Source organism: Vespa velutina, chromosome 4, assembly GCF_912470025.1.
Source record: "Vespa velutina chromosome 4, iVesVel2.1, whole genome shotgun sequence".
Lineage (NCBI taxonomy): Eukaryota > Metazoa > Arthropoda > Insecta > Hymenoptera > Vespidae > Vespa > Vespa velutina.
In genome coordinates this window covers 3651038-3674415 of record NC_062191.1, presented here as the reverse complement: position 1 = coordinate 3674415, position 23378 = coordinate 3651038, and the positions used below count along the sequence as shown (strand labels likewise).

At 25.4% G+C, this 23378-nt stretch overlaps 1 protein-coding gene across 7 annotated transcripts; it reads left to right on the top strand.

Moving 5' to 3' along the window:
- Positions 1-1984: 1984 nt before the first annotated feature.
- Positions 1985-23239, top strand: LOC124948403 (myosin heavy chain 95F). 7 transcript variants are annotated; one of them, XM_047491959.1, is made up of 19 exons: positions 1985-2199; positions 15086-15273; positions 15831-15904; positions 16092-16221; positions 16447-16611; positions 17013-17425; positions 17786-17797; positions 18242-18501; positions 18590-18747; positions 18860-19024; positions 19141-19364; positions 19573-19764; positions 19852-20835; positions 20923-21062; positions 21327-21374; positions 21861-21981; positions 22223-22340; positions 22421-22633; positions 22784-23239. In XM_047491959.1, exons 2-19 carry the CDS (start codon positions 15093-15095, stop codon positions 22933-22935), a joined length of 3750 nt encoding a protein of 1249 aa, XP_047347915.1. In that variant the 5' UTR covers positions 1985-2199; positions 15086-15092; the 3' UTR covers positions 22936-23239. The 7 variants fall into 7 exon arrangements, with proteins under 7 accessions (XP_047347915.1, XP_047347914.1, XP_047347920.1 ...); XM_047491958.1 differs by having other exon boundaries at positions 15083-15273; XM_047491961.1 differs by lacking the exon at positions 1985-2199 and adding an exon at positions 12171-12387.
- Positions 23240-23378: the final 139 nt, after the last annotated feature.

Here is a 23378-nt window from a genome sequence, read left to right as displayed (position 1 = left end):
AAAAAAAAAAAAAAAAAAAAAAAAAAAAAAAAAAAAAAAAAAAAAAGAAAAAGAAAGAAAAAAAAATATTAAACATTAAAGTTGTATTGTACCATTTGCTTACCATTGATGATATTCATTTCTGTTATTATTATATTTGGCATTTCCACAACAAATTATCGATAGCATTTATGTGAAATAGTAATTTTCTCTTAACAATTATTAGCCATCCTACTACATTCTTCGGAGTAATTGTAATCATAGCTTTTTTTTTTTTTTGTATATCGCGAAGAAATATGGGGGACTAAACATACGTCAAGGTCAATTTCTCGGTATCAATATTATTATCAAACGTACGGGAAGTACTTGTATACTTGTATGTATTCTATGTACGTGTATCAATCATTGTAAATTAAATAAAATTACCAAGTCTGGATGAAAGCTATATATCTTTATTTCTTTAATCAGGAAAAAAAAAAGAAAGAAAATTATAATATTTTTTTATGTTACATATTACGATTATATTAGAAAATAAGTGAAACATTTATTGGAAGTGTAACATTATTTTTATTATATATATATATATATATATATATATATATATATATATTATTTATAAAATTTCGAATTATATTTCATTTGATCAAAATTAGGGAATGTTTTTTGTTAAATAATTTAATTTAATATAACACGTTTATAAGATTGGCGACATCCTATTGTTGGATAATTCAGAAAGAGAAAGAGAGATAGGAAAAATCATGAGATTTAAAAAATTTATTTTACTATTTTAACAAAGTTATAGAAGTTATAATTGCTAGCGACATAAACGTTATCACGAGTAATCATATAATCAGTGAAATTTCTTACCTGATCCATCGATATAAATACTTAAGGAATTATTTTTTAGATAGAAAATTATAAAAATTGAACTTTTTCGAATCGTATTTACGAATGAAATCAACAAATTATGACTTAATTATGTTATTTAATAATATAATTTTTTGTTAATACCATTTGCATTTGAGAATCGATCGATAAAAAAAATTTATATGAGTTTAAAATTTTTATATTTTTCATTTATAAAAATATTAAAATTTTTTCCTTATAATATAATTTATACAATATATTCATATTATTAAAATATAAACTAAAACTTTCTCTTTAAACAATAAAGAAACTTAAGAATAATGAACTTTTTATCAATCGATAAAGTAGAAATTATGACTTTTAATTGTCGATAATGTATACAACATACTTATCTTCCTGACTTGCTCCGTCAATTATATCGTTTCAAATATATCCGTAAGATGTCAGTATTTAATTACCATTAAGTATACACTTGCATTTTATTCTACAGGGTGTTCTAAATTCACAAATAAAATATTTTACTTTCGATAGTCGATCAAGGGCCAATTTTACAGTAATCAAAATCTACGAACATATATTGGGTAGAGAAAAATTTTTAAAAATTCTATATTAAAAATATATCAATATGAAATGAATACGATAAAAATAAAAAAAAGTAATTGTATCAATACATAAGTATGTAATTTAAGAACTCATATATTTCTGTATAACGTATATTATTATATTGATTAACACTATATAATAATATAAACTATATTCATTAGTATCAGTAAAAAAATATTTTAAAATATTATTGGCATTGTAAAATAATAAATTATAAACTTTCTGTACACCTTATATAAATATATAGGACCAAGTGTACTACTATTCATGTCACGTATTCGTGGATCGGTCTGTCGTTTAAACGATTATATCATAAAATTGTATATGATAATTCGTACATTTATAATAATAATTTATTTCCGAAGTCTATAATTGAAAAAAATTTCTAAAGGATTTATTTCGAACGTCAACTCAATCATATTTTCACGTCGATTTTTACAGGATACCGTTTCCAACAAACGATCATCCATTTGCCGAGTAAGAAAGACGAAAACGTACGAAGATTACCGAACGAAGGAAGTTGACTTTACGAATCACATCGACAGTTGCGTGTCGGTCCCCGTGCCGTGCGGTACGGTATTTAGTATTCTCTTTATTCTTTTGTGTAATTGATTACTATTACTTTTTTTTTTTTATTTTTCTTAATTATATCTGATATAAACGTATATGTATACCTCTCGTATTAATCTACTGTGATTTAGAAGTTCGTCGTGTATGTTTTGAAGCACGATCAACGAATTCACTAACGATGTAAGTTTAACAAACAAGTTATTCTATTTCATTGTTATTTCGAGACAAGTTTACTTGAAACTTTAAACAAGTAATATATATATATATATATATATATATATGTATATACAATACTTATAAATAAATTTAAAATAGTCGGTAATAAGTACAACGTATAAGCCGGAAGTCAATTTGTCTTCTTACGTATAGTTTCGAAAGTATTTTTTACTTTTATTTTAATAAGTTCTTTTATTCGACAATTAATCGTCATTTATTTTTTACCTATTCCAAATATATATATGTATGTGTATATATATATATATATATATATATGTATGTTTGTGTGTGTATATATGTATATATTAGGCTTATCGATTATCCTCGAAGTTACTAGAAAAACAATATCCAAATACTATTTCTTTTCCATACCAATGTCGAACATACGGCTTCATCGCCGTTGTGTCCTCGTCGCTAATGCAAGCTAATTCTCTTGCTATCTCTGGTAAATGATATTTGCTTGAAGAAAATGCCGTTCTGATAAAATTCAATAAAAAATTATCTAAAAGGTTTTAACTGATTACGTTTAATTGTATCACTTTCCTTTCGATTCGATTGGAATGGTTTTAATGCGAAGAAAAAAAAAAAAAAAAAAAAAAAAAGAAAATTCATACGAAAAAACTTAACCTTACAAACGTTTAACATTTTGTTAAAATATTTATAATGTCTTTTTTCTTTTTTTTTCTTTTCTTTTTTTTTTTTTCTTAAATTTAATTAATCTTAATCTGTAATTAATATATAATAAAACATATTATTTGTCGTTATGATTTTTTCTCTTCTATATACGTTTTGACTTTAGTTGTTTTTTTTTCTTTTTTTTCTTCTTTTTTTTCTTCTTTTTTTTTTACACAGTACAGACATGATAATTGATAATGGAGATAATGTGTTTCTTAATTCATCGAAAAATATTTAACAAACGATTACGATCAGAGATTATACGAACTTTTATCGATTATTTCGTTATATGTAAGTATATAAAAAGTCATTGATATGTATCCTATTCTTGTTATCGAAAATTAGAATTCGATCTATCGTAACATATGTATGTATTATGTGTTACCGGCCGTATTTGTGTTCATTCATTCTGTTACTATACATTATCGTCGTTTTCGATCGTATAAAAATATTTACGATCCATCAACGACTTATCGGAAGAAGATATTAAAATATTTTTTTTGGTTCAAATAAAAAAAAAAAAAAAAAAAAAAAAAAAAAAAAGAATTACTTCGTATTAATTTTTGTCTCGCCAGATTATTATTATAATTTTTCGTTCGATGAGACATTATCACAGAATATAAATGAAAAAAAAAAAATGTCTTTACAAAATATATGCAAAGAGATTGTATGAAATGCTGAATTAGTAACTATATATATAACGATAACGTTTCAACGTGTCCAGTAACGAGAACGTTTCAACCGTGGAACAAGTTAGTGGAATTTTGTAAGAGGTCCCGTAGATTGGCTCGTGGAAACTAGTTCATACATTCTAATCGTAATTACGGTTTCTATTGCATTATAATGAAATAATAAATGTGTAAGACAATTTTGGTTTAAACGATATATATATAAAATTTGTAAAATATATAAAATTTTATATTATTATATAAAAAATATAAAAATTATATAATTTTTATATAAAATTTTGTTTGTACGATCTTTTAGATTAAATTATTTTGTTTCGAAAATAATGAATAGTCTCGATACAATAATTTGGAATTATTATAATAATTGATTTGGAGATAACATTTATAATAATATATAGGGTGTACAAAAAGAAAAGTATATATAAACTTTTTTTTCTTTTACTTATTTATTTCTTTTCTTTTTTTCTTCTTTTGTATTACATCAGTTACATTAAATTCTCGTTTTAATAAATTATCAATGAAATAGTATGAATAGAACCTGTAGAATTATTACAATGAAATAATATCTAAAATAAAATATATAGAATGTGCACACTATATATATACATATATATATATATATATGAAATTTATTTCGTGATATTAAATTATCTTTATGAAAATAATTCAATGCTTTATATAATGCTGTTTACATAATGGTGTTTTGAAATTGTTATGGAATATTTATAATATATAAAGAATATAAATGATTTTTATTTTACGTATACGCGTATGTTGTTAGGTTAAGTTCTCGGTTTCTGCTTTCGTCCTTATGTACATATGTATATATCTATGTATATATGTAGTATGTATCTACGAAAAAGAAAAAAAAAAAAAAAGAAATTAGAAAGAATAGAGAAGATGACTGAAGAAAGGAAGAAAGAAGAAGAAGAGGTCAGTCACGAAACGATACTTCTTTTATTTAGTTGAGAATTACGAGAGTGGAACGAAGCTCACAGGTGCACGAACTTAGAGAAGGCGATGCGTGCGAATTAGCTCGAGTACACTCCTCTATATTTCCCTTCATTTCAGCTTACTATATTTCGTAAGTCAGTTTAGTTTCGATTGAAGAGGAAGAACGAAAGGAAGAACCTAACCTAAAATCTGGAAAAAAGAAAAGAAAAGAAAGATTATGAAAAGTGACAAAAAGGAAAGACAAAATTTCATATCTGCATATAAATAAAATCTTTAACGAGTTAAATCGATTAAAAAAAAAAAATAAGAAACAAAAAAGAAGCAAAGGACAAATAAAATATAATAATAAAGTATTATATAATTAATTATTATAATATATATATATATATATATTAAAAATTTTTTTTTATAAAGTTATTACTAAAAATTAATGATATATATTTCTAATCATAATACACGTATTTAGGTTGAATTTTTTGGTCTAATTTTGCGCATTTCGCTTTGTTAATTTTTTTGTTGTTTTAATTATTTATTAACACGATTCATCTTATTCCAATTTATACACATGTTTTATACATTTAATAATATAATATTAAATATATATTTTTAACGTTATCATATACATATACATATACCTTTATATAATTAATATATGAATATGATAATATTAATTAAATTATTAACGAAAATTAATGATTCGTTTTTAATCATATTATACGCGCATTTAATTAGTTTTATTTTTTCGTTCTAGTAAAATGTAAATTTTTTTTTCTTTTTTTTTTTTTTTTTTTTTTTTTTTTTTATTATTCATTAATAACATTTATCTTTATCTAACTTTTAAAATAATTTTCTTCTAAATTTTTTTATTGAAAATTTCAATGTATAAATAATAATATGGATTATTATTATTGTTGTTATAACGTGAATAAAAAATAGGGTATGAATATGTACGTAGGCTAATTGATTCGATATCACGTACGATGGGATCATTTTGCAGAGTGTTCGTTCTATGTATTAATTAAAACAACCTTCACACGGTCTCCATCATCGAACGCGTTATGAGTGATTAGATTGAGTGTGGGACGGGTTACTTATATGGCCGTCATATATAATCAAACGTTTTCTATTTTATAAAAGATCATTTTGCCAAAGAAGAAGAAGAATAAGAAGAAGAAGACGAATATATAAAGATAAGGGTGATAAAATATCGTATTCTATAGATTACAATCTTAAAAATCCAAGAACTTTTGCTTCACCCTATATTTAACATATTTGATTAATATATTATATCAATATATCTTACTTGATGTATTATATAATATTATGATAAAACAAATTTATAATAATATATTATTTGCCATATATCTGTAGAAATTATAATGTAAAAATAAAAATGTTACATAATATAGTCAAATAATATTTTATATATATATATATATATATATATATATTTATTTATTTATGTAATAATTAATTTATATAATATCTATCACATGTCAGTATATAAAAATGACGCGATTACGTAAAATCAATTTTACGTTAACAAACACATTAATGATTGTAATTAATACGAAACGATCCAACGAATTGGTCCGATTAGTGTAATGGGGAGAAAAAAAAAAAAGAAGCAATTTTTATGAAGGTGATGACAGCAACTATAACGTGTATTTTTAGAAATTAATAAAAGGTGGCAGAACTTTGGTCGCTGATCGAAAATCGTTAGCATCGTCTGGTATTTCATACCGGTACCATAATGACGGCCATTCGTCGTTTCATGTAGTATCTTATGCAAGAGCATACGGAAAAGGATCGTTCTTTCGTTCGCACGTAAAGCAGGAATTCGTCTCTCTCTCTCTTACTCTCTTTCTCTCTCTCTCTCTCTCTCTCTCTCTCGATATATATCGTGAGACGAGGATCGACAACGTGACTCATGTTGGCCTCGCTTCCGATCCAGCCCACCGTTAGAAAGATCCATGCAGATCAGGTTCCTATCTTCTCTACTCTCTCTATCTCTCTTTCTCTCTCTCATTATATATATATATCCAGTTCATTTAAACTTTTTATCAAAGATTATCTCGCGACTTTATGCTCACGTTCGTAAATAATTATTAGTTTCTCGACGAGCCAATCGAAGTTTAATGGAAATTATTTTATATACACACACACATATATATATATACACGCACATATATATATTATATTATATATATATACATATAGAAATTATTTTATAGATACACACACACACATATACATACAGGATGTTCAAAAAAAACATTCAAAATTTATGCAATGCGTAGAACGTACTATACTGAGTAAAAAAATCTTAGTAAACACAGGTCAAACATTTCTGAGATATAAATATATATATATATATATATATATATATATATATATATATATATATATATATTTATTTATGTTTTGTTTAGTTGAATGTTGACCTTGACAATGTGATTTCATACTTCGTTGTTTTATTTATTAATTTTCATACTCGTATTATCTATCTTAAGTGATTTTCATACATGATGAGGAAGATATTTGTTCTTTTATTTATGTTATGTAAATTATTTTCATACACGTTCTTTTATTTATGCATGTTAAAAGATAATTCAATGCTTGTTATTTCATTTTGGATCGAATTATATTCGTATTTAAATCTAAAATATTTTTATATATTATTTGTCCCTTGAAGATAGTTTACTTTTAATTAAAATTATTTCGTTTTTATTTTGATTTATTTATTCTTTTTCCGATTTATGAAAATTCATTTTCTTAATTATCTTTTGTCGTATTTCTAAATCGACCGTCATAATGATTTAATAACAGGATGACCAAATGCACGTCTCGTACTGTTTCGTAAGATAAGTAGCAATTTCACTATGTATGTATGTATGTGTGTGTGTGTGTGTGTGTGTGTATGTATGTATGTATGAGTGCATTCATGCACCTACCCACTCTCTCTCACACACACACACATACACACATATACATAGTCGTCTATAAATTATAATTTTAGACGGATCTTTATAGTCTCTCACGAGTTCAAAATGAAGAAGCTCACTATATCTATCCTTTTATTTTTTTTTAACCAAGAATGAAGTTGTCTTCTATGATTTTTATTTGTTCAGAAAAATGATTTTATATATAAATTTCTAAAAAATTATAATTCGAAATAAAACATCGATTGGTAATTGAAAAATAATCTGATTTCTTTTTATTCTTAATCTATTTTTATCTAAATTGATATGATAGAAATTTATTAAAAAAAAAAAAAAAAAAAAAAAAAAAAAAAAAAAAAAAAAAAAAAAAAAAAAAAAAAAAAAAAAAAAAAAAAAAAAAAAAAAACGTCTGAATGATTATGATTGCAAATAAGTCACCGATCGTGATAATTAAAACAAATAATTAAGATAAATGATTAAAATTTTATTTTCGTTCGTTCATTTTTATCTATTCTTATCTAAATACAAATGTTATTGCAAAATTTAATATAAACATTTCTGAAGGATTTATAATTGGAGAAAGGGACTGATCCCCGAGTGCAAAAAAAAAAAAAATAAAAAGAAAAGAAATAAAAAAATAAAAATAAAAAATAAAAGAATAGAAACAATTAGAAATTTATTTTCTTTCATTTTTATTTCTAATTTTATGTTAATCGATGTAATCTAATCATTCATATTGTTAATAACTACTGGTGTGAGCTAATTTTCTAAAAATTATAATTTCTAATATACTTTTCCTTCAATGTATTCTTTATATGTAACATAATTATCATCATCATCATTATCATCATCATCATCATTGTTATTATTATTATTATTATTATTTTTATTATTATTATTATTATTATTATTATTATTATTATTATTATTATTATTATTATTATTATTATTATAGTTGAATGCTCTTCAAATATGTTTAACAAGCATAAATAAAGTCTCGATGATCACGCAAGCTTTTCCCCCCTCGAGTTGTTTCGCATATCCGTTTGTGCATCCGTCACGTTAGGCGCCAAATTTTTTGTTCGACCGTCGATGTGGTGTCCGTTTCCAACATTAAAAATTCGTCGAAAGAACGCGTGTACGCACTCATGCGTATCTCCCTGTCCTGTGTACCGAACTCCACCTGCTGCTTCCTGCTTCCTCTCTTGCTTCCTTTCCTGCTTCATTCTTTCCATTTTAATGAAATATTGTTAATACTTTTATTCTTTCCTCGTTAAAGAATTACACAAGAATTAAACGAATTGTTTATAATTCTAATTATTATTATTATTATTTCTTTTTTTTGTTTTTTGATAAAAAAAATTTGTTATTTTATATTTCTTTTCTTTTTAAAATTTTTCATGAATAAATCTGCACAATTTTTGTACTTGAAAAATGTAATTTTGTAAAATGAAAAGAAAAGTATATATATAAATATAAATAAATTATATAATAATTGTAGAATATTATTACTTAAATAAAAAAGAAAGATATATTCATATTTTTTCTACGGATATACAAATAATTATAACTAATAAATATATATATATAAGAATTTATTTATTTATTTATTTTTTTTTTTTTTTTTTAGAAAAATTTACTATAAAAAAAAAATTCAATAATATTTATTTTTTTTCTTTTCTCTTTACTTTTGAGATTATATTTTATTGAAATTAAATACATTAAAGATATTTATAATTACGATGTAAATTAATTTATGTTATACATAAATATATATATATATATATATATATATATACATAAATATATATATATATATACATAAATATATATATATATATATATATACATAAATATATATATATATATATATATATACATAAATATATATATATATATATATATATATACATAAATATATATATATATATATATAAATTTCTAAAAAATTATAATTCTAAAGGAAACATCGATTGGTAATTGAAAAATAATCTGATTTCTTTATCAGACAGTCATATATATATATATGATTGTATCATATATATATATATATGATTGTATCATGTATATATATATATATATATATATATATATATATATATATATGATTGTATCATATATATATATATATGATTGTATCATATATATATATATATATGATACAATCATATATATATGATAATATTTATTGTCATTCAATCGATAGGACCTTCGCGATCGATCGAGAAACTCATGTAAGATTTGCTATCCGAGAGCGAGATTCAAAGATCGATGCAAGGATCTACCGGCTGCATTTACCGTTACGAGATCTCTAACGGGATGCGAAGAGAACGGCGAAGTGAAAGAGACGATTTTGTTCTTTCCTGATCGACCATATGTATACATATACATATATACAGGGTGAACGAAAATTCTCTAGGCGGGCCTAAAGTTCTTAGATAATTTTGAAAATCAATCATTCTTTTATGAGACTTCTTAGACAAATTTATTTTTCGAATTGCAAATCTGAATTGTAAAACTAGAAAATTCTAAATACGAGCTAAAAACTGTTCTCTTAATATAATATAATTGATTTTTAAAATCACTGAAGAACTTTTGATCCATCCAAGGATTTTTTTAGATCATCCTGTATATACATACGTACATATACACAACGGAATACGTTGAATAGAAATTACAACGAAAATAATCGTATGCGTGAATTCGTCCGTGATATTATCATTGTTATCATTATCAGATGAAAGTCAACATACTTCTTTTTTTTTTTTTATGAGAACTGGTTCATTTCCCTCAAGAAATCATTTTTATTATTTTCATCTGTTTATCGTACGTAAGATCAATTCTTTTTATGCTCCATTTGTTTTGTTTCTATTTAAACTAATATAATTAACCATAATAAAAATGTCGCTCAATTATTTTTATAATATTGTAATAATACAAGAAATTGGTTACCTCATTAAATCTTTTTCTTTTTTTTTTTTTTTTTTTCTTTTTTTTGTGAATAAGTTGATTCTCATTCAGTAAATAAAAAATTATTTTAAATTTATATTGCAAAATATTCTAATCTTTCATATATACATCCGATAATATATATATATATATATATCAAATAATTTTTACTATTTATATATATTATCGTAAAACACATGAAAGATTAAAATCATTTACTATAAACGTTCTCCTTCGTGGAGCACGATTACAATAAAACTTTTCCAAATCTCGTCACGGTGCGCCGGTCTCTGTATGCGCAACGACGATGCAACCAGCTGTACGTAATTACCTTTAATCATGCAGTGACGTTTTCTATGTGTAATTCGAGACTGTGAAGGGCTTGTCGAAATGAATAAAACGGACATAACTCCATGCAATTTTATTTACGATCGAACGATTTTTCTCAAAACTAGAAAATAATGTTTGAAAGATATATAAAAAAAAAAAAAAAGAAAGAAAGGAGGAAAAATAAAACAAATTAGTTGAATACATTTGTGAAATTTGTGTACATGTATTTTTAACTTAAAAGTTACACGTTCACATACATATATCCTTTTTATTTCATTTTTATATTTGGCATAGTATAGTTATAGTAACGAATTAATTACTATAGAATAATTGATATGATGGAAGTTATGTAGTAAATTTCGTATTAAATTAATTAAAATTTTTTTTTTTTATTTATTTATATATCAGAATTAATTTCTTATAAGAAAATGTATATATATATATGTATGGCGAAATAATTTCTCTGTTTGAACAATATTGGATTATATATATATATATATATATATATATATATATATATATATATATATATATATAGTTAACGAAAATGTGTGACCTTTTATTATAATAAAGTTATAACTTTTGTAATTTCTACGCACAATATGTAATATTTTTATTTTTTCATTTTATTTTTATCAGGGAAAAATAAAATTGATTTACATAGAATGAAACTAACGTTACAATCGTTTAATTGAAAATTCTTTATTTCTTTTCCTCTACAAGTTGACGATGATTCATTTTATAGGAAGTTAGGAAGCTTATCTTGATAACGCGAGGAGAGATAAGCGATAAGAAAAAAGAAACGAGAAAATTCAGACACTTTTCTGTTACTGATTGTTGAACAATGAATATAAGATAAGTGAAGAAGAGAAACATGTGAAATATTTTTTTTACGACAAATTAATTAAATATTTTTTCTAACATCTATTGAAGAAAGGGAAAAAAAGAGAGAGAGAGAGAGAGGGAGAGAGATGAAGCAATGCTACAAGTAGCCTTCGAACTACGTTCGCCACGTTTAATCCATATCGATTATAAGCTGGAAATGTGCACTTTTGTAGCTTCGTTCATCGATAACAAAGGATTTAAGGTGTGCGTCATTGCCATAGCTCTAAAAATAAAATAAAATATAATGAAACGATAATAGTGATAAAAATATAATAATAATATTAACAATGATAAAAATAAATAAATAAATAAATAAATAAATAAATAATAAATAATAAATAACAAATATATTTTTTTAGAATGGCGAATGATATGTATTACATAAAATTTAAGTTGATAATAGTAAGACATGATGCGATAAAAATTATAATTAAAAATTTATCTTTATCTCTTTTGTTATTTGTTATCAAAAAAGAAAAAAAGGATATAAATGCGGATCATGTATTTACAATTTTTCGCGATAATATTAAGTCGAATCCGGAGATCTCTATTCATCCCTTTCACCAGAAAGTTCCATTTCATTCGAGGAGAAAGTCTTAGTGCCTAGGAGAGACGAACTTTATACTTCGAAACTGTGTTACATTACTTACATATACACGTTCCTTGTCCGTTTCGACTGTACCGATCTATCTATGCTAATTATTCTGAACATATTTACAACTTCTTTTGTAAGTACATGGCGATGCGTTAAGTAGAACACCAAGATATATTATACATACACACGTACACACATATATTGCTCACTTCACTAATTTTTTATTTTTCATTTCATTTCCATATATTATCAATTGATATGCATATTTATATATTAATATATAATAATAATAATAATAATCTATATATTAAATATATATGTATGTCAATGATTGACCAATAAGTAATATTAGAATTTTCAATATATACATAATATGTATATTTAATCGCGTCTCTTTTGGGTTTGCAATGCTTTTATTAATCTTTTTTTTTTACACAAATTTACTTATACAATTCTTACAATTCTACAACTCTTACAATTATCTTATTCACCGCGTTATACACTAATAAACGATTTCATGTATATTGTACGTCTTGATCCACTAACACACACACTCGCGAGCTCTCACACACACACACACTTATCTATTATTTATATTAAATTTATATCTCCTTTCTCTCTTTTATATTTCTTTCTGATCACCTTTCTCCTCATTTTGTTTCTCAATCCTTTTATCCCTCCTCTATAACTTCCTTTTACATACTTTTTATCATCTTTTTTATATCCTCATTCGCTTCCTTTTCCTTCCTTTCATTTAATGATTTCGACCCTATTGTTACTCTTTCACATTTCTTCCTCCTCCTCCTCCTCCTTCTCCTCCATTTTCTCATTTTTTTTTTTTTTTTTTTTTTTTTTTTTTTTTTTTTTTTACATATCTTCTCTCATTAATTTTGTAAGTGCGTGCAAGAACTTGATATGTACAAAAAAAAGAAAACGTAACTTTGTCAGATATAAACTACCAATGTTTTTTGTCAGTTGAATCATATTTACATTTCTTTTTTTTTTTTTCCCCCTTTTACTTCGTATAGAAATATATTCATAAAATTGTTGAAACGATAAAAAACAGAAAAAAGGAATAACAATGAAAATAATATATAAACATTAAACATTGTTTTATTAAAATGTCACATATGCGCTAGAGATTTTTTGCACGAACCTATAGAATTCTTCTCATTTTTCTTTTTTTTATTAATCTTTTCATATTGAGTGATCTCATCCTTTCTTCCTTTCAACTCTTCTTCCCTCTTTCCCTGTTATCCGTTTTAAATATCATCTTTATTTTCCTTTACTCTACGCTCTTAATCATTTCTATCCAACTATCTTTTTTCCTCCACAGATATCACTATCTTATTCTTCCAACTCAAATATCATCATCTTATTTTTCTTCCAGCTTCCCTGTCTTCTTTCGTTATCAATCAATTTGTAACAAAATTTTTCTTTCCAAGCATACGTTCATCTTTTTCGATCCTATGAAAAGTTAAAACTAATAGATCATGTCGTTTTTTTTACCAAAATTTAATCTCTATTCGATAAACGTTATCGTCAAATGGTTTCGCTATCATTTAGACGGAGAAGTTATATAATCGCTATAAAATTGTGAATGTTTGAATCGACAATGGAAAAGAAATAATCATCCTCGATCTTTTATGCAATCAGCTTTTTGTAACTTCGTACTCGGGTCAGAAGCTTCTTAGAAGAGATTAATTACAATCGATTGGCCAATCACTGGACGCTTAACACCTATCAGAAAGTTTAAATAAAATCTAGATTTCTTCTATGTTTCGACTTCTTCGTGAAAGGACATACTTAAATTTACGAATTGTCGAACGGAAAGATGCCAAAGAAAATGCAGTTCGATGGATTTTTCTATCACTGTGTAACTATGTTCAATGCGCATAATATTAACTTGCGATCGGTATGTATATATAAATATTTCATCTAGCTATATCTCACGAGAAGATGATTGGAATGATACTGAAGGAACATTACACGGTTTTTTAAACCAGCGAAATTAAAATAGCTATGAATATTATATATCTCTAAAAGTTATATACGGAGACGGATTAAGGTCACTTTGGTAAATAATCATAACTGGACTTCTTTATCTGTTGGAAAACAGGAAAGATATGATTGCCGAATGGAAGAAAGATTAGCCACTATTGTCTATTTATTTAGCCTGAAATGCAAACGAAATATTGACGCTTCGAGATATTATTGCTTAGTAGATAGCAACGTTTTGTTATCATTAATGCGAATTTTGAGATGACTTGAGAATCAAGTCATTAATCAGATTTGCATTAGTATTAATATTAAAAAGAAATAATTATGAGGAAAAGAACGCAAAAATTTCGCGTTATGGCATGCTGGAACATAGTTGCAACATATGTACTGCAGTTGGACAATTTTCAATATTTTATATCTAAATAAATAAATAAATATTATATATATATATATATATATATATATATAATATAAGTAAAAGTAAATATAAATGTTGTAACATCTAAAATGTATCAGAGTTAAACTATAAATAATAATATAATTTATACTAATAAATATATAATTTAATAATAAATATAAATATTATAATATTTAACATTTATAAATAAATAAGGCATTTTATTTTGAGACTGGTCAATAAATAATTGTGTATCGTTATAAACTAATAAAAGTATTGTCATTTATTTTCTATTCAATATATGTATAATATATACGTAGATATATTATATTTATTTTATATATATATCAATATATATATATATATATATCAATTTTATTAATATAAACATTATAATAACGTATTTATACTTTCTATTTGAATTGATAAGAAGAAAAAGAATGGAGAATCAGCAGGTATGGGTCCGCGACCCACAGGAAGGCTTCATCATTGGAAAGTTCACGGACATGTTGGATGGGGATGCATTGATCTTGCCACTCGATTTGAAATATCCACAACGCACTTGTCCTCTCGACGAGGTCTATCCTGCCGGAGAATACACCAAAGATGTTGAAGATAATTGTAGGTTGACTATGACATTATTTCTTTTTTAAAAAAATTTTTTTTATCAATTAAAGAACGCTCACTTAAATCCAAGAGAGAATGATTCTTTTGATTTGTCATACGTTATGAAAAAAAAAATTATACAAATTTAAATACATATTATTGATTTGTTTCAAATATAATAAAAATATAAAGATAATATATATACAATAATTTTTTATATATTTTGTTAATAATTGTTTATATATTAAGTTAATAAATTATCTTGTAAAAAATTATATATATATATATATATATATATATATATATTATATCAATTTTAATATTGAACATATTATTTCCCACGTATATAGTACAAGCTTATAAAAAATGTGTGAAGTATAAAATACTTTAATAATTCAACGAGTAGCTAATAGAATGTAGATAATGGATTTACCTTAGAAGGTATTTAATCTCTTTGTTGACTTTATCATTGATCAGAATTAGTTAGAAGCGCACGTTACGCTCGATTCTCACGAGGAGACTTTCGCTCTTTTGAAAATACACTTTCACCCAATTATTTCTCTTGATTACAGGTGCATTGATGTACCTTAATGAGGCCACTCTGCTAAACAATATACGTACTCGTTATTTCAAGGACAGGATATATGTGAGTATACCCAGGAAGTATAGGCTAACTTAGACTAATTAATTAATTAGTCACTTGTTAATGTTGAAAAATTATTCCATTTAATCGTTCGAAATTTCATAATACTTGTTTCGTATATATTTATCATTACAAAATTAGAATTTTTCTTATCTGTGTATACTAATTAAGCGATTTTTAATTGTTACAGACGTATGTAGCTAATATCTTGATAGCTGTTAATCCTTATTGTCAAGTTAAGAATCTTTATTCGCCAGAGACCATAAAAACTTACAAAGGGAAATCTTTAGGCGAAACACCACCACATGTTTTTGCAATTGGTATGTGTGTGTGTGCGTGTGTGTGTGTATATATATATATATATATATATACATATATATAGATAGATAGATAGATATAATCTTATCTTAAATTTTAATATTTATTCTGAAATTTAATATGATCTATATAATAAGAAGTAAACATTTAATAAACAATAATTAAATCGGAATTATATTAATATTGAAATTGAATTTACTAAATTGAGAGATTATTTTCACATACAGCTGACAAAGCATTCAGGGATATGAAAGTACTGAAACAATCACAAAGTATTATTGTTTCGGGTGAATCTGGAGCTGGTAAAACTGAATCAACGAAGTATCTTCTTAGATATCTTTGTGATCTTTGGGGATCTACTGCTGGACCGATCGAGCAAAAAATTCTTGATGGTAATTATGATACGAACAGATGATGTTAATTAATAAATAGGAACATTGATATTAAAACTATAAATATTGAGCAATATATTTTTTTAATATTAATATAAAATATAAACATATAATCATGTATAAAAGCATTCTAATTGTATAATTATTCTTATATTATATTATATTAATTTAATTTATTATCATCTTTCAAAAATTAACAATAATAATAATAATAATAATAATAATAATAATAATAATATATTTATAATTAATATACGAATAAGTATCGATTAACAAATAACAAAATTTGAAAAAAATTATTCATTTCCAAGGAACATATAACTCATGACTATTTTTTAAGGAATATTAAAATATTTCTTTCTTTTTTTTTTTCTTTTTTTTTTCTTTTTTTTTCTTTTTAGCCAATCCCGTGTTAGAAGCTTTTGGAAACGCAAAAACGAAAAGAAACAATAATAGTTCTCGATTTGGTAAATTCATGGAAGTGCATTTCGATGCGAAATGCCAAGTGGTTGGTGGTTATATATCCCATTATTTGTTAGAAAAATCAAGAGTATGTTTGCAAAGTCCGGATGAGAGAAATTATCACGTTTTCTATATGATGTGTGCCGGTGCTCCGCCCGAGTTACGTTCGAAATTAGGTATTACCAAGCCGGATGATTTTCATTATCTGAAGAATGGTTCCACGCAATACTTTTGTAGTCCAGAGTCTGAGAAGAAATTAAACGATGCACAAAAAAGTTCTGAACAAATGAAAAAAGGAAGTCTTTCCGATCCATACTTGGATGACGTTGAAGGATTCAATGCAATAGATCAGGTAATCAGTCATAAAATTATCTTATTTAATTTAACAATTATCCTTGTTTATTGACTATAATTGTTTGATTCTTAAAATGATGAAAATGATAGAATATGTATACAGAGAAATTGTGAATTATTTTCACTGTTCTATTTTTAATAATTACGATATATTAAATATTGGAAATTGTATCTTAATGTTATTTCTGCAATTTTTTTTTCAATTTATTGCCGATAAAAAAAAAAGAAAAAAAAAAGACTATGATACATAATTTTAAGCGTTGATATTTTTTTTTTTTTTTTCATAAATATCGAATTATTTTTTGATTTCTATCTCTCCCCTTTTTGTATTGCCAACACCGATGTTTCGTTATTCTAGGAAAGAGCAACGGTAAATTGAATATTTTTCTTTTCATTCATTGTGTATTATTATTCATCAGCAAATTTTTCTTTTAACTTTATCGCCTACATCTTTCAGCTTTAAAAACAACTCGCATTTCATTCTTTTGTCATTGATTAGAAATGTATTAAAACAGAAAGTAAAATACTGCTTGGATAAATGAAAGTTAATATTTCTTTCCTCATAAATTTTTCAAAGCCAACATATCAAGAATTTAATGTTGATACTTATATATATATATATATATATATATATATATATATATATATATATATATATATATATATAATCTTCAGAAATAATTGTTCTTTAAATTATAGTAAAAGCTAGTAAAAAATAAAATTAATATTACTTAAAAGCGAAGCAGTATTTCGTCTCAGTACACATATGAGTTTTTTGAAAAATCTTTGTTTTTAAAACTTATTATTAATTTAGGCATTAACTCGTCTTGGATTGACGGATGCCGAACGAATGGAAATTTATACGATGGTAGCGGCAGTACTCCATCTTGGTAACATTACTTTCGAAGATAATCCTGAAGATACAAAAGGTGGTTCAAGAATAAACCCAAATTCTGAGAAGGCTGTTCTTATGAGTGCTAAATTATTAGGGGTTGATCCTGAAGAACTTAGACAAGCATTGGTATCAAAGGTCATGCAAACTAGTCGAGGTGGTATCAAAGGAACTGTCATTATGTGAGTTAATTGTAATGTTATTATAAAATGATAAATACGAATACAATAATTACAGAATAATTAAATATATCTATTTTAAACGTTTAAGGGTGCCTTTGAAAGTTTATGAAGCTAATAACGCTAGAGATGCTTTAGCAAAAGCAATTTATAGCAAATTATTCGATCATATTGTTGCTAGAATCAACAAAAGTATTCCTTTCAAGGCGTCGAGTTATTACATTGGTGTTTTGGATATCGCAGGATTTGGTAATACATATATAGACGCATACACTTCTGTAACTTGAAAAGAAGAAAAAAAAAAAAAATAATAAAAATAAAACTGTATCTTTAATCGCACTGTTCTTTTTTTTTTCAACAGAGTATTTCAAAGTTAATAGTTTCGAACAGTTCTGTATTAATTACTGTAACGAGAAGTTGCAACAATTTTTCAACGAACGCATTTTGAAGTATGAACAGGATCTTTATGCTAGAGAATCTTTGAACGTTCCTAAAATTTCCTATGTAGACAACCAAGATTGTATAGGTAAATTCTGATTGATATTCTAATTTTTTTGATAAAATTTATAAATTTTTCACTAAAAAAAAATATATATATATATATATAATTTGTTATTGTGTGTATCTTTTAATATTTGGTAGATCTCATTGAATCCAAAAGCAATGGTATCTTTAGAATGTTAGACGAAGAATCTAAGTTACCTACTCATAGCTTTGCACATTTTACAAGCGAAGTACATCGTTCTTGGAACGGACATTTCCGTATCACTTTACCACGAAGTTCTCGTTTAAAGGCGCACAGGGAATTAAGAGATGACGAAGGATTTGTAATCCGTCATTATGCTGGTGGTGTTTGTTATCAAACGGTAAATTATTACATAAATTTTTTATACCTTTAATTGTCCAAATTAAATAATATATCTAATAAATGATTGTCCAAATAAAAAATATATTTATATGTTAAATTGTTTAAAAAAAAAAAATTAATTACCATTAAAAGTTTTTATACTAATTTAAATTTAAAAAATTTAATTTTAATGTAAATCAATTATCTCAACGATTTTATATTTGCAGAATCAATTTATCGAGAAAAACAATGATGCACTACATGCCTCCTTAGAAGCATTGATACAAGAAAGCAATAATAATTTTCTTAGAACGCAATTTGCCAATAATTCTTCCCAAAAAGGAAAATTAACGTTCATTAGCGTCGGTAGTAAATTTAAAACGCAATTGGGTGAACTCATGGGTAAATTAAAGAGTAACGTAAGATTTATGTGTATTTTATTACGATAATTAGAGCTGTGTTATTTCTATCATTTTTTGCTTCATTAATTGTAATCATTATTGCAGGGCACAAATTTTATTCGATGCATAAAACCTAATAATGACATGGTTGCACATCAATTTGACGGGAACAGCATTTTAGGTCAATTGCGTTGTTCGGGAATGACGTCTGTATTAGAATTGATGGAACACGGTTATCCCAGTAGAGTTACCTTTCAAGAATTATACAATATGTATAAATCTTATTTACCTCCAGAATTGGCAAAATTAGATCCAAGATTTTTTTGCGAAGCTTTACTTCATAGTTTGAAATTGAACAAAAAAGATTTCAAATTCGGTATAACACGAGTTTTCTTTAAACCTGGCAAATTTGCTGAATTTGATAAGATCATGAAATCAGATCCAGAGAATTTGCAAAAATTAGTTGCTAACGTGAAGAAATGGTTACTTAGATCAAGATGGAATAAAATGCAATTCTGTGCTTTATCGGTAATTAAATTAAAGAACAAGATTATATATCGTAGATATCATTTGATAATTCTTCAAAAAACAGCGAGAATGTTCATAGCGAAGAAACAACATCGTCCGCGAATAAAGGGTTTAGTTAAGATAAAGAATCTTCAATCCCAATTAATAAAAATCCAGGATATATCGAATCAATTAAAGAATCGTGATAAATGCATTGCTGATATCAATCAATTGCAATCGGATTTAGAAAGTTCTATTCGCCGTATTAAAGAAGATTCTAAAATAAAAGCAGCGGAAATAGATACGATTTACACAAATTTGGTAAATCAGATGAATAAGCAAATGGCATCCTTGCAAGATACGGTTAAGCAAGAGAAAATAGCGGAGGAACAAGCACGATTGAAAAAAATACAACAAGAATTAGAACTTGAGAAGAACAAGAAGGAGGAGGAAGAACGTAAAAAGAAGGAGGACGAAGATAATCGTAAGAAAAAATTGGGAATGGAGGTTAGAAGAAAAGCCGAAGAGCAACAGAGGAAGATGCAAGAATTTGAAGATCGAAAAGCTGTTGCAGACATTCAGGTAAGTTTATATGCATATTAATTTAATAATTATTACAAACGTAAATTCAATTTAATTCAAAGCCAATGTTTAAAATCAATAACGTAGGCGCAATTAGAAAAGGAAGCTATCGAGAAATGTCGCTATCGTGAATTATTGGAACAAGAAAGACGTGATCATGAATTGGCTGTACGATTAGCTCAAGAATCGAATGGACAAGTGGAAGATTCACCACCACCTGTTCGAAAGTATGTTTTGAAGGTTTTCTTTATTATTATTATTATTATTATTATTATTATTATTATTATTATTATTATTATTATTTTTGCTGAGATTATCGCGATTTAATCATCAATTGCCTATTGAATAGCCTATGAATGATCTATGGAGACTGTAGTATTTGTAAATATATTACGTAATTAGGGAATTCCTTTTTTTTTTTTTTTTTTTTTTTTTTTTTTTTAACTTTATCAAAAGACAAAGTAAGATATTATTTTCTTGCAAATGTATAGTGGTTCGGATGTACGAGTACCATCAACGAACAACAACAGGCTTATAAGGTATCAAATCTTTTGTCGTGGTAATGCACGAACTAACGGCTAACTGAGTGATTTATATATATATATACAATGCACTTATTTCATTAAAAACTGTCTAACTGTTAACAAATAAAACACTAATTTTGTTTACTTCTACATAATACAAATATGCATGATCTGTATACACATATGAAATGATTCAAAGGGATACTTTTGGTTCTAACAAATTTTAATAATAACTGTAGATTACATGTAAAATAGAAATTATAAGAAAAAAAAAATATATATATATACATATATATAATATTAATTTAATTTATACAAAATAAAAAAATTACTAACACCTTATGAATCATTAACATAAATTGCATGATTAATTTCACATGTAAAATTTCTATTAGCTTTACAGCGAGTCCTTATAGCAACGCTTTTGTAGAACCCTTATCTTTTTAATCATTCACTTAATATATAAAATATAAAAATTAATAGGTTTTTCTTCGATATTAGGTCGGAACAAGTTCGCAATCATCAAGCAGCTATGATCAATAAAAAATATGACTTATCAAAATGGAAGTACTCTGAATTGCGTGATGCTATTAATACTTCTTGCGATATTGAATTATTGGAGGTATGAGTATTGTATTATTTTCTTATTTTCTTTTTATAAAAGATCAAGAAAATAAAACATCATTGTAAAAGTTTAGAGATTTTATATTTGAAAAGATTATATCTTGAAAATCTTATATCTTAAAAATGAAAAACTTTTCTTGATCTTATAATTTTTTTTTTTTTATCCTTATCTGTCTATTGTTATTGCAATTTATTATCTTAATGAAAATATAAATAGATTAATATAGGCTTAAATATAGGCTTGTCGTCACGAGTTCCATCGTAGATTGAAGGTATATCATGCTTGGAAAGCAAGAAACCGTAGGAAAACTATTATGGATGAAAATGAAAGGGCCCCAAAATCCATCATGGAAGCTGGTAAAATATAATTCATATTTTGATATTTTATCGAAATATTTTATACCGAACAATTATAATTATAGATTGAATAATTTCAGCTGCTAGAACTCCACGAACGTCATTGAAGCAAACGATAGTTGATTCTTCACAAAGATATTTTCGAATTCCATTCGTTCGTCCCCCTGCTTCGAATCAACAAGATAATTCTCATACCGTTAAAAGAGGTTGGTGGTATGCCCATTTTGATGGTCAATACGTAGCAAGACAAATGGAACTTCATCCAGACAAACCACCAATACTTCTTTTAGCCGGTGAGATTCTAAGATATTCTAAGATTTTTTTTTTTTTTTTTTTTTTTTTTAAGAAATTCATCAGGATTGAGTTCTTTCATGGCGAAATTTTTAAGAATATATAATGTATGTAAAGAAAGAAAAATAAAAAAGAATTAATTTTATCTACAGGAGTCGACGATATGCAAATGTGCGAGTTGAGCCTTGAGGAAACTGGTTTAACGCGCAAACGCGGTGCAGAAATTTTAGAGCATGAATTCAATCGTGAATGGGAACGCCATGGTGGCAAACCTTACATTTTAGCATGCGATCGTAAAAAATGAAGAGAAATTGTTGCTAAATTACACATGTTTCGAGTTCATCGAGATATTTTGTTAATATGCGTTATGTTAAGGAAAGAAACACAAAACAAAACAACAAACAAATAATAAAAATATAAAGGCAGTAATTATATTACATAATGTAATATATGAAAGATCATGCCTGAAATGTAATTAATGAGATGAGGTTAATTATTAATTATTAAAAAAAAAAAAAAATAAAGAAACGATATGTTCGACATAAATAATAACATATTAATAGTAATGAATATTCGATAAAAAAAAAAAAAAAAAATAAACGGTTAAATCAGATTGTTCTTCTTTTCTTTTCTTTTTTTTATTTTGTCGAAAAAGACAATTTTGATTAAATTGTTTATTAAAGCTTTTTCAGTATTTGATATTTAGCATAGCGCATTATTACGAGAAACAAAAAAGAATTAAGTGCA

Coding starts and splice junctions, on each gene's coding strand:
- LOC124948403 (XM_047491959.1), top strand. CDS start 15,093: ATGGAGAATCAGCAGGTATGGGTCCGCGACCCACAGGAAGGCTTCATC. Junction 15,274..15,830: donor CAAAGATGTTGAAGATAATT/GTAGGTTGACTA, acceptor TCTTGATTACAG/GTGCATTGATGTACCTTAAT. Junction 18,502..18,589: donor ATCAAAGGAACTGTCATTAT/GTGAGTTAATTG, acceptor TAAACGTTTAAG/GGTGCCTTTGAAAGTTTATG.